Below are 16,280 nucleotides of genomic sequence, written 5' to 3' on the forward strand. Positions count from 1 at the left end.
ACATGAGGCGTCAGAGAAAAAGTCTAATTCTTCTTCCCTGTGACAGCCTTGAAATACATGAATACATCTCTCCTGTCCCCCCTGAGTCTTCTGTTCTCCAGCTGAACATCCCCAGGTCCTCCAAATTATTCTTAGAGTGTGATAAGAAAACCCTTTGTCATTCTGGTTGCCTTCCCCTGTACACTCTCCTGCCTATTCACATCCTTGCTAAGATCTGGCCCCCAGAAATGACCACAAAGCCTCAGTAGTGTTCTGACCAGGGCAGAAAGCAATGGGAACATCACCCCTTCATTTATTCCTGCATGTTATGTCCCTCTTCATGCAGAGAGCATTTGGGCTGGTTTCTGCTCAGAAGCCTGAAAGTGAGGTTTTTAAATCAAATGACTAGTTGAAGGATTGTGTGTGTGTGTGTGTTATTGTTTTAAGTTTGGTCCACATCAGCAGATAACAAGTTTGATTGATTTTTGCTGAGCAGTCCAGATGTTTTGGGACCATGTAGACACAACCTAAATCACCAGCTTTGGACAGCTGGTGGAGATGAGCCATCGGTCCTCATCAACTTACCCCTCATTCACAGCTTTTAGTGATTATGTGGTTGGGCGTTTCTCCCAAGCTCTCAATTCCATGAATTCATAACAAAAGTCAGAGCTTTCTGAAAAGTGCAGAGAAAGAAAATTATGTTCATTGTTGGCTTGTTCTCTAGAGAACAATCCCCTCTGTTTACAGTTGGCCAGGGCCAGGGTAGGGTTACTCTCCAGGAGGTCAGAGAAATAAGAGGGTGCTTAACCCCCAACTGGGTGATTTCTAGTGTAACTTTCAATACAGTTTCTATGGTTCAATGAATGACCTATGGGTTAAAAAAATCTACTGATGTTAGCACTCAAATTCTCAAATATTCTCCATAGACCTATGAGCTCACTGATTTGAATGTTTCTCCAACTATGTAGATTGTGACCCATGCCCTCCTTCCTCTCCCTCAGCTCTTGTCCATGGTCTCCCATTCTTTTGCAATGTAGGGTTCCCTCCACATCCTCGAGACTTCATCAATTTCACAACATTTCAAGATTACCAAAGTATTTGAGTGCCATGTTTTCAAGAGAGCTCCCACAAAAATCCTCCTCTGATGCCTCTGTCCCATGGGGGAGAGCCTGGCCTCTGGAAGCCCATGTCTGATCTTTGGCAAGCCATACCAAGATGGCCAAATGTTGAGTCCAGGCCTCGCAGTAGTCTACATGTCTGTTAGACAGGTAAACACACAGGTAAAACAGACTACACCAGGTATAAGATAGGTGGAGATCTGGGAGGGTTGATGGCAGGTATTCTAGGAAAGGTTGACCTTTGATCCAATTAGTCAGGAAGACAAGAATCGAGACATAACAAGGCGTTAAACAGGCTTACTTTGTTGTCGTTTATTCTTCTCACAAGGGGTTGCTGATAGAGGGAGCACCAAGTCCCACAGCATCCCCTAATGACCCTTCCCAAAGGGGAGCAGCTGCCCCTACATCTCAATGGAGGCAGTCGAGACAGGCACAGCATTCCAGCTTGTGCGCTGCCCTAAATCCCCCAAGCCTCAATGGCGGCCAGTTGAAGCAGTACACGGATTTTCCCCAAGCCTTGAAGGGGGCCAATCAAGGCAGGTACATTCATTGCCTCTCTGCATTACCCAACCCCTACTTACTGCCCACTTGCTTTGTAAGGCAACAAACAAAGAAGTCAATTTGCCAGCAATAACCTCGGTTTTACATTAGCTCTCCCCTATATCTCTCTGCTCAGTCTTGGTAGAAACTAGTTTGAACCACGATCATGAGAACTCACATGTAACACTTGGGAGCTAGAGGTTGTTATGGCCACAGATCCTGGGAACTAAACTTTAAGAAAGAATAACAAAATCCTCCTTACACACACTAAAATCCACCTTACATACAATGTTTATCATCTGGGTGCCAACTTGACTAAATTCAGGTTAGCCAACAAGTGCCACCTTTGGAGAACACAGTGACCTAGGACAATGGGGCACCAAGCATGGCATGGTGGCCACCTGTGTCAGTACATGGACTAGCTACACTGATGAAGTCTCAGGTCCTTGAAGTATTTAAAATGGAAACATCACATCCCAAAGGCTAGTTTTATACAAGATTGTTTTTAATCCCAGTATGTGATTATTGGTGAAGATGGGCTGGTCACAAGGTGAAAATAAGAACCTAGGATCCCAGGAGAACTGAGGGTGGACTCACACATTGGGTGGAAATCCTGTGTTTATGGAGTTAAATAAATTGTAATGGATCAGATTGAAGACGAAAGATTGACAGAATCCTCTGTCTCCCCAATAGAGTATGTGGCATTTAATAGGCATTTGACAGATGTTTATTGATGGGTTATTGGGCAAGGAGAATCACAGAAGGAGAAGGCTCCTGGTGAGATCCCAGGTAGAAGACAGTGATCAGTATCTGTAAGCCAGCCCCAGCTATCAGCCCATGTGCTTACATGACTCATAAGTCTTCCAGTTGACAATCAGACATGTTTGTCCTGATTGTAGTGGAAGCAGTTTCATAAGTTGTCAGCAAAACCCTCTGTGTTGTCCTCAACGGACAGTATGGATGGGAGTGGCCCAGGGACGTGGCCACCTGAGGAGCTGAGATTGCAGAAATGGTGGAGTTTTACTCTGATAGTCAGGGGTTGGATTCCAATAGACTCTGGCAGGGAATCGTCTGTAAGTCTGTTGGGGCTGGAGAGGCTAAGTATGGGTTGGCCTTGGGGGGATAATTTTATGTTTGTTGCCTTTTTTTAACTCCCAAGGCAGGAAAGAGTCACAACCTGTGTTGGTGGAAGGGGTGCCCACACCAGTGGTATCAGCTCCTTGAAGGGCAGGAAATGTCCTTTCCTTCCCTGTGTCCAGGCTGCAGATTTCCTTCGAGGAAACTCAAATTCATGAATCAGCAGAGTAGGTCAGGCCAGAGGAACTCATGGAATATGAACAGTTTTCTTTAAAAGTCTGTTTAGAAGATCCTGTGCTAATGGGAAGATTTTAACTTTAAAAAAAGAGAAAAGATTCCCCCTGGGCTCAGTGACTGGAACTCGATTGCAATCCTGCCTTAGTCATTTGTTTTCCTTCTGTCTCAAAGCTTAGTGGTTACAATGGGCAGATTTTCAATGGGAAATATTATCTCCAGCTCAACTCATAAACCCCAAGTCCTGGGTCTAAGCCCCTAAGAGGACTGGACCCACATCTCTTCCCAGGCCTTTGATTATGGAAACAGAGCTCTTTGTTTGGGGCTTTCAGTATTTGTGTTTGGAGGCCACCCTCCAAGAATGGCTCTCCTTTGTAGTCCTGAAGTCAACTTTGGGATTCCTTAAGGAGACAGAGTCTTGGATTCAATTGGGAGAATCACCAATTCAGTCAGACCCAACAAGCATTTATTAAACTCTTAATGTGTGCCAGGCACTGTGCTGATGGCATAAAGATAAAAAAAGAGACAGTCCTGGCCTCCTGGAGCTTAGATCAATCAATCAAACAAACAGCAAGCTTTCATTAAGCACCTGTTATGTTCCAGGCATGGAAAAAAAAAGTCCCTGATCTTGAGGAGTTTCCATTCTACTGATTTTGAAAATGCTAAGTCCTGTGGAAGGCAACTTGCTCCTTGGCTCCCCCATCTGGGCCTTGCCCTCACTCCAGGGGGTTCTCATTTTCTTCTTACCCATGTGCTCTTCCCAGCTGGGTGATGCAGTGGGTAGAGTGTTGACCCTGGAGTCAAGTGGACCTGAGTTAAAATCCAGACTCAGACAGTTGCTAGTTGTATGACCCTGAGCAAGTCACTTGCCCCTGTTTGCCTCAGTTTCCTCATCTGTAAAATAATTTGAAAAAGGAAATGGCAAACCACTCCATTATCTCTGCCAAGGAAACCCCAAATGGGGTCACAGAGAGTCGACATGACTGAACGACAACTTCCCAGAGCACATGACTCTCCTGTGTCCTTTTGGACCTTGAGAGGTAGAGGTGAGGAGGGAGGTAAGCCCAGCCCCTGGACATGCTTTTCTCTCAGTCATTTCTTGTCATTCTTCATGCTGTTCCTTCTGCATTCTCCCCACCGAGGAACCATAGTCCTCTGTTTACCCTTTCTCCTCTGGTGAGCATAATCACCCATCTCTGATTTGTCCTGTGTCATTCCTTCTCAGCCCCAGAATGAAATCTGCCTTGAATCTCTTCTCCCTCCAGTGAATCTTCCACGAGACATAGTGAGAGAGGGAGAACACTAGATCCAGATTCATAGGACCTGGCTTCAAATCCTGACTGTAATTTCCTTCCTCTGACTTCGGGGAAATTACTTTATGGGCCTCAGTTACCTTATCTGCAATATGAGGCTTTTGAAGCAGACGTCCTTAAGATCCTACCTTGCTTTAAATCTGTGACTTATGATCTCTAAAAAATAGCTCTTCCCCCCTTCATAAGCCAAAGAGGTCACAGCTCCTTTATAGGCTTTAAACATATGTGATGTATGTTGTGATGTGAAAACACTGGACTGGGAGCCAGGAGCCCCGGGTTCCATCACTGGAGCTGGGAGGACCCTCAGGAATCGTCTCCTTCCAGCTTTGCCAGATCTCGGAGCATGACTTCAGAAAAAGCCCAACCACTCTTTCCCTGATTCTACCTGTGACCTCATCTGGGCCAAGCAGCCAGATGACCCTGGAGGCCTCTCAGCTGCATCCCCCCAAACAAGCAAACTTGAGCAAATCTCCTGCTATGTGCAAGGCCCTGCTCTACACAAAAACAAAAATGAAGTGGTCCCTGCTCTCAGGAAGCTTATATTCAACTGGGATGAGAGGTGAAACACAGTGTGCCCCTTCCTATTGCTTTCCTGACCTGAATAATAATAATAGCAATAGTAGTAACAAACAATGACGAGCTTTTACATAGCACTTTACACATTTTATTTCCTTTGCACCTCACAACCCTGAAAGGTGGGTGCAATAATTATTCCCATTTTACAGTTAAGGAGACTGAGGTAAAGAGGCTAAGTCACTTGCCCAGGATCATAAGTATCTTAGGTCAAATTTGAACTCAAGTCTTACTGACTCCAGGATCAGTACTCTATAATAATGCATTAGTGACCATTACTCATCCTGGTAGAGTCACACAAGGCAGAAACCATCATGGTGCTGTAACTGGCTAAGATAGCAAAGAAGGGCTTCTGGAGCCCAGAGGAGGCTTTTCAAAAAGTTAACTTTCATGGACAATGTGGGAGTGTGTGTGTCTGTGTGTGTCTATGTCTGTGTGCGTCTGTGTCTGTGTATCTGTGTGTATGTCTGTGTGTGTCTATGTCTATGTATGTCTGTGTGTGTCCATGTGTGTGTCTGTGTGTATGTCTGTGTGTGTGTCTGTGTCTGTGTGTGTGTCCGTGTCTATGTCTGTGTGTGTCTGTGTGTGTGTCTGTGTGTGTCTATGTGTGCGTCTGTGTCTGTGTGCGTGTCCATGTCTGTGCATCTGTGTGTATGTCTGTGTGTCTCTGTGTGTGTGTGTCCATGTGTTTGTGTCTGTGTGCAGAGATGAGAGGGAGAGAAAAATAAAATCAATAACTAAACTGAGAGAGTTGGACTTTCAAAGGGAAAGTTAAATTTATTTTCATTCTTTGACTGGCTGGTTAGTTGCTATCCTTTGTCCTGGTAGAGGACTGAAATGACCTCACTATGCTAGAGTCGAGTGTCAGTGTGTCCGACTGTGGCTGATCAGACCAATATGAGCTTGCAATGCTCTACTCCAGGTCAGGCACAAACAGTGTGAACATTTGGGGCAGATTCTCTAAATCTGCTCATCCTGTGTTTCTTTTGAGCTGTTTCATTTCTGCCTTGCTCGACTTCTCTGATGTGGGCACACCATGCTGGGAGGTCCTGTGCCAGTGTCTCCCAAGTCACACAATCAATTCCAAAGTTCTCGAGAGAGACCTTGAGAGTGTCCTTTGTATCGCTTCTTCTGACCACCATGTGAGCACTTGCCCTGTGTGAGTGCTCCATAAAATAGTCTTTTGGGGAAGCGAATGTTTTGCATTTGAACAACTGTGACCAGCTCATTGGAGTTGCACTCTCTGCAGCAGAGTTTGAATGCTTGGCAGTTTAGTTCGAGTAAGGACCTCAGTGTCTGGTACCTTATCCTGCCAGATGATCTTCAGAATCTTCCTCAGACAATTCAGATGGAAGTGATTCCCTTTCCTGGCTTGGTGCTGGTACATTCCCCAGGTTTCACAGGCAGACAACAATGAGGTCAGAACCACAGCTCTGTAGACCTTCAGTCTGGTAGTCAGTTGAATACCTTTTCTCTCCCACAGTTTCCTTTGGAGCCTCCCAAACACTGAGCTAGCCCTGGCAATGCGTGCATCAACCTTGTTATCAATGTGTACATCCCTGGAAAGTTCACTATGAAGATAAGTACACAATGCACTCCACAATATCACAATTGTCCATCTCTTTTTTTGGCAGTGCAAACGGGCGACATTGAAGACAACGAAGTATGTGGAGCTTGTGATCGTGGCAGACAATCGTGAGGTAAGTTCACCGCCAAACTCCCTCGAGGAAATTGGAGAGAGTTGGGGATGTGTTTGCTGTGTGTTATTTCATTCTCTCACAACAGTTTATAAGCAATAGCAGCCTCACCAAATAATCTTCTGAAACAGTAGCACCACGGACAGCAGAAAGGTTTCTTCAGTGACTGTAATCTCTAGTTGGGTTCAGCTATTTAAGAAAAATGAATTGGGAATTGGTAGCTGATGCTCACTTAATTCTCATTCCTTTCCGTAAACAATTTAATGAAGCAGAGAAAGTCTTCCTTCAGTGGACCCATGAGCTCCTTGGTGTGGGTTCTCCCTTCATTGACACAGTGTGACCTCTCCACTCCTCATCTTCCCAAGTGATTTCTGCCCATGCCCTCCCCTAAACCCACATTCATGATTCCAGAGTCCTCAAAAACACTGTTTGATTATTCTTATTGCCAACATTGACTTTACTCTTTAAATTAAGTTTCAGAGACAAGGAAAAGATGTGGAGAAAGTTAAGCAGCGTTTAATAGAGATTGCCAATCATGTGGATAAGGTGAGTCCTTCTTGAGATAATTACCTCTTGGAAGTTATATAAATGTTTGAGGATGAAGTTGAGCTGATTCAGAGCTTTTCATATTATTAACAAGGCAAGAATTTTGCTTTCTTATTCCAAAACTGTAACTCTGGCAAGTAAAGACATTAGGGGACACCAAAGCCAGTCTACTGTTCATGAAATATGTGAGAGCCCTTTAGTTCATTCTCCTAATACATACCCATCAACAGTGGCAACCCTTGGGTAGACAGCCCTTGCCAAAAGGTCAGTTTCATGTGGTGGAAGCAAGGTGTAGTAGGAAGAGGGTTGGACCTGGAGTCAAAAGAAAATTAAGTGTGTTGGGGACATTTGGTGCTTTGGATTAGGAAATTCTGGTCTAACTTCATTTAAACACTTTTCTTCTACTGAACTTGATTTCAAAATGCCCTGAGGGGTGGAACAAGGCACCCCTTTAGAGAGTTAACCACTAGTCGGCCAGAGGACTGAAATAGATTGCAAACTGCTGGTTACAAGTACACTTTAGCTATTTTATGCTAAGTAACTCCTACATCCAGCAAAATAAGTATGTGAGGAATGGGGCAAACAAATTTGTTGGTACTTTAATGGAAAAAGGAAAAAAAGTCAATAGATGGTTGTGAAAATTCAAAAATAATTTATCTTTAATTACCTTAGGAGTCAAGGAACTCAAGGAGAAATGTGTTATTTTATGTGTTCCTAAATGTTAACATGGGAGTCCTGGGTAAAACCTGAAACCAATCTCCTCATCAGAGAAGCCAGGCACAGACATCATTGCATCCCTGAACTCAGCCAGATTACTGATCTCCATCTGCTCCTAGAAGCCAGGAATTTCAGGGGAGGGGAAAGAGAGGGAGACATTTTGTGAAAAGGTCATGGGAAGGAGGATACCAGTCTGAACTTTTCAAGGCACACATTCCTCCTAAATTCAAGACTCAGTCAAAGCCTCAAGAATTCTGGCCTTAAGATAAGAAAAGATTAGGCCTAGTGAAGGAAATTCTGAGTTAGATAAAGCCATGATGGCTAATGTTTCATACCTAGGTGCTTGTATTTTTGGAAACACTATCCTTTGTTGTGTCTGGACACAGGTTTCTAGAAGAGTAGAGGCTTCTTAGCGGCTTGTGATGTTGTTAGACTTAGCCTTTTCTACGGATTCCACAAGGCGTAGTGGCTGTGGAGTCAGGGAGAAGTAGGTTCAAATCTGACCTCTGACTTTTACTGGCTTATGGTCCTTAGCAAGCCATTTAATTTCTCTGGGCCTGGGAAACCTTCCTAGGTCTTGTCTATAAGTCATGGATGGATTTTATCTTCTTATATGCTTTTTATATAAATAGTATTACTGATTCTCTCAATTATCCACACCTGAGAAGTGTCTAGTAGGTCAGCCTGTGTATCCAGGGAGATCATCACCATTCATTGCCTCAACAGCCTCTCTGGGGAGGCTGACCTTGCATACTCAGGTTCACATTAAATGGCAGCTACTGTGATGCCAAGGAACTTTCCAGAACTTACAATGGCAGACACAGTTATTTGGAGGAAGGAAGGAATGAACAAAGGAAACAACCAAGTATTATGCACTTACTATATACTAAGCCCTGTGGCCTTCAGGGGTCACAGCCATCCATGGAGAACAAGGTGAACCTGGAAGCTAAGACACTGTAACCCATACACATTAGCTCTTCATATTAACTAGGATGGAATGGAGAAAAGAAAATCCCAGCCTGACTTACCAAGAAGTGAGACAGTGGCCAAGATGATCATACCTGAGTAAGGAGAAGCAGCTTGGCAAAGGAACAAAGAATTGCATTTGGAGTCCAAGAATCTGGATTCGAATCTCACCCTGGACACATTCCCTCTGCGACCTTGAGTGTGACACTGCCCTTTCTGGGTTTCAGTCATCTCATCTATAAATGTTGGGGCTGGACAAAATAGTCTCCAGGTCTCTTCTAGCTCGAAATCAGTGGGCCTATGACCAAACTTCCAGAGGTTTTCCTTTGAGCTGGAAAAGAATCACCTTCATATTTGCACTTCTCAGATATTTGGATACTTTAAAACAAGGAGTTCTTCACCACAATCATCCATGACCACTTGAAAATTTATTTTGATAACAGTATTAAAGTATGATTGGTTTCCTTTGTGATCCTACAATTTTATTTCACGCATTTAAAAACATGATTCTGAGAAGGGGTGCATCACCTTCATCAGACCACCAAGGGCACCCAGGACAGACTTAAAAATTAATAACCACTACTTTAAAGAGGAGAGTCTTACATCCTGGTTGTTACATTTGTGTCCATCGGATCAGGGAGGGACTGATGAGTTATCACTCAATAAGGTGGTTCATGAAGTCCTACTTTTTAACCTTTAGGCTTAAGGTTGCAGGTGACCAACCCAAAGAATGCCACAGTCTCCAAAGACAGATATTAGTCTCCAAATTGAAGTTGTCAGGCAGTGGAGGGACCCAAGGTAGGCATGAGCAGGCTACAACATGTGATTAATGATGGATTGCCCAGGATGAGTGTCATCGGAGAACTGTCTAGTCAGAAGCAATGTGGACTTGTCACATGGCGAGAGTGAGGGATGACTGATGGGAGTCATCGAGATTCATTCTTTCATTTGCTCAACATAAAGAGATCTGAGTGAGGTGTTTGGTGAACCCACTGAGGAAGACACATGGGAGCACATAGACGGAGTCTCACAGGATGGGCAGACCAAGGTCATGGGGTCTTGGATCAAGAACTGGAAGTCCCTTCCTTAGTGCTCATCACATCCAACTTTCATTTTACCTATTAGGAAACTGAGGTTCACAGAGCTTAAGTGACTTGGCCATAGTCATATGGCATGGATGGGCTATGGCCTCATAGCATCAGAGTCTGTAACTGGTTTCTTAGACATTAAGATGATGAGCTGTCACCAAACAGCGTCTGGGAATTTGTGGCTTGGGCTCTAGCTTGTTGATGTCATATCTTCAAATCCTCTAAATTTTCCAAGTATTTTCATCTCCATGTGGGATCCTTCTTCCCTTCCCAGCCTAAACAAGCTCATATAATGCAGATTATCAGCTTCTCCTTTAGCCCAGTGTCCCAGGCTCATGGAATGCGGCAGCTGGACAATCCTTCATTCCTGCCCAGACACCCACCAGTGCCAGGGAGCCCAAGTAGAACTGCTCTCCACATGCTCCAGCCCAAGGGGTGACTGCCAGGTTACCTTTGCCTTAATTATAGCTATGTTAAAAGCTGCTGATGTTTATATAGTGCTTTAAGGTTGACAAAGTGTGTTAGGTACATTCTCTCCTTCCCCAGCAGGGGAAGAATTGCAATTTATATATAACTGCAATTTAAACAGAGGGCAGGCTGCCTATTGACCAACTTTTCCATCAACAAAATGAGGCAGTTGGACCATTGCAGTGGTCTCCTGATTGGTCTCCCCACCTTAAGTCTCCTCCCACTTCATTTCATCTTTGCCATCATCATGGCAATGGGAGTTACCTAAAGTCTAGGTCTGACCACTCTCTCTAGCTGCTTCCCACTGCCTCTCCTGCTTTGGCAATGAAAGCATTTCACAATCTTGTTTCACCCTAATTTTCCGGGCTAATTATGTCTTTCTCCTCCTAATGCACTCTGGGTTCCTGCCAAAGTGGCCTAGTCATTTTCTCCAACCTCTTACCAATACACAACATACCACCTCCCACCTCCAGGTCTTTGCATTCCCACCCACATCTGCACTGCAGCACTCTAATGCTTTCTATCTTCACCTCTACCTTATGGAGCCCCCAGCTCCCTTCAAGGCTGAACTTAAGGGCCACCTCCTTCTAGCAGTCATTCTTGATCCCCACAGATGCTCAGTCTTGATCTTAGAAAAGGGGCTTGGGAATACAGGAGAACAGACTTGAGAAGCTTTTTCATAGATGTGATGATTAAAGCCATGCATATTGAGTCAGAACATGTTCCTGGGATTTCATTGATACAGGGAACTCCCAGATGAGGGCTTTCCCTCTGCCAGTGTAGGTTGGCACCTTCTCTGAAACTTAGTGATTTACTGAGAGCATGTGCCAAGGTCACAGAACTGATATGTGTCAGAGGAAAGACTTAACCTCTCATCCTCTGACCCCAAGGCTGCCAGTCTACCCTCTTCACCAGACTCCCTTGCACCTGAGAGCAGGAAACTATGGAAATGGGAAATCCCATCATTAGTATGGAAAGCCTCTGGATTTGCAAGGAGCCCTCCTAACACTGAGAGATAGGACCAATTAGCTCTTTATACATATTGACTAATTAATCCCGACATGACATCATTCCTGGGAGGGCATTGTTATCTCCCCTGTTCAGAAGAGGCTGCAGAGGGTGAAATCAGAATTGGATTTTGGACATTCCTGACTTGGAATCCTGTGCTGCAACAGCCATTGCCTTGTGGGTACAGAGCCCTCAGTCACCCTGAGACAGGCACTTTCTGAGATTTGGAGGAGCAAGACTGAGAGCTGAATGAGGGCTGGCAAAGAAATGCCTCAGGAATGTAGAGGATAAGACTTCACTGAGGAAAAACCAGCCCTGCTGCTGTCAGTCAGTCAATCAACAGGCATTCATTCAATGTTTACTCTGTACCAAGCATTGCCCTAAGTGCTAAGGAGAGCTTCCCTTCTAATGCAGCTGGCCTCTAGCTGAGGGCAATTTGACCTTTATTACCTGTGTGACCTTGGGCAAGTCACTTGTCAATCTGGGCCTCAGTTTCCTCAACAGTAAAAATGAAGGAGCTGGGCACTATGACCTCTGAAGGCTCCCTCCAGTTCTACATCCATGGCCTTTTGCCCTTGAATCAGTATCTTTCCTCTACTCGAAGCTCCCTTGGGCTTTTGTCCTCGATCTTTGGTGTGGTGCAGGAGGATTTTCACTCTTTTTTGTCCAGTGATCCTCCCTAGATGACATCAGGCATATGAGCAGGGCAGGAAACTGAGGATGCTGAGAAAGAGGAGCCCACCAGACTTTCAGGACCCTTGTGCTCCAAGAATCATGATGAACAAAAGAAGGACTTGCTAATAAGCATCTATTTACATATAATTTGCATAGAACTTTAGGGCTGGCAGTCCTTTTTACATGTTATCTCATTCGATCCTGGGGGGGGAGGGGGGACTAGTATTATCCCCATTTTCCAGATGAGGACACTGAGGTTGAGTGAGTTGGCCAGGATCACCCAGCTCGCAAGTGTCTGAGGCTGGATTTCATCCCCCATCTTCCTGATGCCAAGTCCAGCTCTCTCACCACTGCCCCCCACCCCCTGCCCTCAGTGCCTTGTGGTCATCCTTGCAACAAGGCTTTCAGCACTTGGCTGGGCTAACGAAACCAGGGCCAGCCCCAGGCCTAGGCTTGAAGTTTTGCCCATTTTCAGGACCTTGAACTTGGCCCCCTAAACCATCAGAAGACCCTGGACTAGAGCCTTAATGTGCCTCAGAAAAGAAACCCCAGGGCAGCTTCCCCTCAAAGTCACTCAATTCTTCTTTACAAGAATTGGAAGAGACAAGATGATTTAATGACCCTTTGACAACAATAACTCCCGCAGTTCTTTGAAAAACATGGAAAAATGATCTGTGACGACAAGGGGCTTACAAAGCTCTCCTTCCTGTCCCCTCGCCTTCTATTTCCTAAGACATTGTGGGCCCCACTGAGGACGCTTTTTCCCAAGGGGCCCGGGAAGCTCTTGGAAAATATCTGTTCAGACGAGGGACGCAGGAGTAGATCTCACCAAGAGACTCAGTGTTCTCCTTCCCATTCCAGTAACAGCAATGAGAATAAGGGTAACTGATGTGTCTATAAGTGCTGGGCCTGCCTCATTGGCGATCTCCGTCACTGGCATGGAGGGTGACTGAACCCAAACTCCCACAGACAGTGGGAGAAAATGGCTCTCTCTCACCTTCATTCCCTGGGCCTTCTCTTCTGCCATGGAATATTCCTTCACACCACTGTGCTCTCCCTCTGCGCATGAACTCCCAGGGCTCTCTCAGCCAATCTGACTCTGGTAGTAGCGGCTTCCACAGCCATCTCTCCCTTCCTTCACCATACCCAGGCCAGTATCCAACCACCTCTGATCCCATGGCCAGCCTTGGTCCTGATTCTCCTTCCCAGTGCCCTTCAGGAGCCCTGGGAATAACTGGGAGCTGTGCATACTCCGCTGCCCTCCTTAAATGTCAATGATGCACTGCTCCTTTCTGGCCATCCTCAGCCTCGGGCTTAGACCAGACACCAGCTGAGGTCTCTGTCATATGAAAGAACAGCATGAAAGGTCATGGGCATCTAGGTTCTTATCGTGAGGTACAAAGAGCCATTTATTCATTTACCAATGACGGGAGTCAAACATGCAATGTTGGGCAGGCCCAGGACCCTGCTGAGAAATGCAAAAGGTGTGCAATAAATTCACAAGTGCCATTTACTCCGGGGAAACCCTTTCCCTCTTCTCTGCAAACACACCAGTGATCAGCCTTGACATGAGTGAGAAGGGGCCCTGATTCTTCCATCTGCTCCTTGGTTCTTCCTTTCTGTGGACATGGCCTGGCAGCCTTTTAAAGCTGGGCTGTAACTTTATGTTTTTGTGCAGTGACTTTTATTCCAAATGAGGCCAATGCAAAGCCTCCCAATCTAGTGGTAAAACGATAAAGGACTGGAACGAGGAGTTAATCCACAACATTTGTGGAGCGTCTATCCTACATGCCTCAGTACATCGTAAACATTCATTAGGCTCCAATATTACAGGAAAAGAGGATTAAAAAGAGGGAGGCGAGTTGAGATCTGTTTTCATAAGTTCCTTGATTTAGAGCTAGAAGGACCTGAGAGGCCAATTAGTCACATACACACACACACACACACACACACACACACACACACACACACAACCAACCTTCATTTTGCAGGGGATGGAACTGATGGTGAGAGAGGCCAGGTGATTCACCCAAGGTCACCTGGTTAGTGTCAGAGGCAAAATACAAATCCTGGTCTTCCTAACTCTCTGCCCCTCAGACAGACGTATAAAGATGGCTCAGGCATCTGTCCAGCGTCTCTAATACCCAATACACCTAACTCAGCCCTCAAGACAGCAAATGCACAGAGCCACCTTTCCCAGTTTGAGGTCAAGACAAGTGACCCCAGAGAGAAGGCACTAAGTCTAACGGAGAGACTGCAGAAGATCTGCCTTAAGGCACTCAAAAAGGGAAGGGAGGAAGGCACAGGATTCTATGTGGAGATCAAGCAGGACAGGCTGAGGCTGGCCAGTGAGTGACAGAGGCCAGAGGACACCTGACAGAAGGAGGGCAAGGCTATGAGTCCTAGTGGAGGGAGTGTAGAAGAGGGGATGGAGGGGAAAGACGGGCAGTGCCATAGGGCTGGGGAAGGGAGTTTGGAGGCAGATTCTGAGGGCACCCCAGGACCACATCAGAGAGGGAAGGGGGAGCTGCTGAGTGTCTTTGTTGGGGGAGCAGCCCCATCAGATATTTTGGGCAGCTCTAGAAGGAATGAATGGGAGAGGGGGAGGCTGGAGCTGGGGAGGCAAGTCAGGAAGCTACGGAGGAGCCAAGGCAAGAAATGATAAAGGGAGAGGGTGTAAGCAGAGGCAACCATGCCCATGCGTGGGGAGCAGAGAAGATCCGAGAGCCCAAGGAGGTGTCCAGGAGATTCAGAAAGTCCCAGGAGTTAGAGCAAGGCCACTGGCTGGGTCTTTGATCACCTTCTGTTATTCATACATTATTGTCAGTCTTCTCTTACTCTCCATGACCCCATCTGGGGTTTTCTTGGCAGAGGTACCAGAAGGGCTTGCCATTTACATCTCCAGCTCATACAGATGAGGAAACTGAAGCAAACAGGGTTAAGTGACTTACCCAGGGTCACACAGCTACTAAGAGTCTGAGGCCAGATTTGAGCTCATGAAAACAAGTCCTCCTGAGTCCAGCCCCAGTGCTTTAGCCCCTGCACTACCTAGTTCCCCTGCTTAGTCACCTTAGACAGGGCTGTTTGGGCAAGGAGAATGGCATGGACAGAAGCCACATTGCAAAAGACTAAAAGAGTGAAAAACGGCAGCGAATGGAGGTGAGGGGTTGCAGACAAGTGTTGGTAAAAGGGAATTTTCACAAACTGTGTCCAATTTCTTTAGTTTTACAGGCCACTGAACATTCGAATAGTACTGGTTGGAGTTGAAGTCTGGAATGATATTGATAAGTGCTCCATCAGCCAGGACCCATTCACAAGTCTTCATGAATTTCTGGACTGGAGAAAGATGAAGTTGCTACCTCGTAAACCACATGACAATGCACAGCTTGTAAGGTGAGGGGGCTGGGCTTAATAGGGGGCAGCTAGGTGGCACGGTGAATAGAGCGCTGGCCCTGGAGTCTGGAGGACCTGGGTTCAAATCCAGCTGCAGACACTCAACACAAAACTAGCCATGTGACCTTGGGCAAGTCGCTTAACCCCAATTGCCCTGCCTTTCCCCTCCAAAAAGAAAAAGAAAAAAAAAGAAATAGAGTAATAAAAAAAAGCAATCAGACTTTGAATAATTAGCAAACCAGCAATAGTCATGGAGAACAGACTGCGAAATGGGATCCGCTTTTAATTCTGCCTCCTAAAGCGCAAATGTCCTGAAAAGGGCGATTCCAAAGTGGCCTGTGCAGCGAGTGTCAGGAAGCTCAGACTGGGTTACCGCAAACACACACACACATATACACTCACAGACACACACACACACACACACACACAAATACACATACACACACAAATACACAAACATACACAGATACACATACACACTCACACACATACACAAACACACACACACAAACCAAACACACACACATATACACTCACACACACAAATACACATACACACACTCCACACACTCACAAACACACACATATACACTCACAAAAACACACACAAATACACAAACACACAGACTCACACACCTACATACTCACACACACATATACACATGAACATATACACACACCTCACACACTCACACACTCTCACACACACAAACACACAAATACACAAACATACACACATACAAACACACATATACACAAACACACACTCATACACATACTCACAAACACACACAAATACACAAACACACACCTCACACACACACTCACACACATACATACTCACACACATACACACATGAACATATACACACACCTCACACACTCACA

The 16,280-nt window shown here is 45.6% G+C and overlaps 1 protein-coding gene across 1 annotated transcript in view; it reads left to right on the top strand.

Annotated features, from left to right (window-relative positions):
* The window catches only part of ADAM12 (ADAM metallopeptidase domain 12), a 382,969-nt gene that overhangs the window by 253,688 nt on the left and 113,001 nt on the right, over nt 1-16,280 (top strand). The window contains exons 7-9 of the mRNA XM_069101636.1: nt 6,469-6,534; nt 7,006-7,077; nt 15,223-15,392. Coding sequence (XP_068957737.1) covers nt 6,469-6,534; nt 7,006-7,077; nt 15,223-15,392 — 308 coding nt within the window. The remainder of the gene's footprint in view (nt 1-6,468; nt 6,535-7,005; nt 7,078-15,222; nt 15,393-16,280) is intronic.

Source organism: Petaurus breviceps, unplaced genomic scaffold (genome assembly GCF_028583685.1).
Source record: "Petaurus breviceps papuanus isolate PSGF00001 unplaced genomic scaffold, PetGlider_PUasm1.0 490, whole genome shotgun sequence".
NCBI lineage: Eukaryota > Metazoa > Chordata > Mammalia > Diprotodontia > Petauridae > Petaurus > Petaurus breviceps.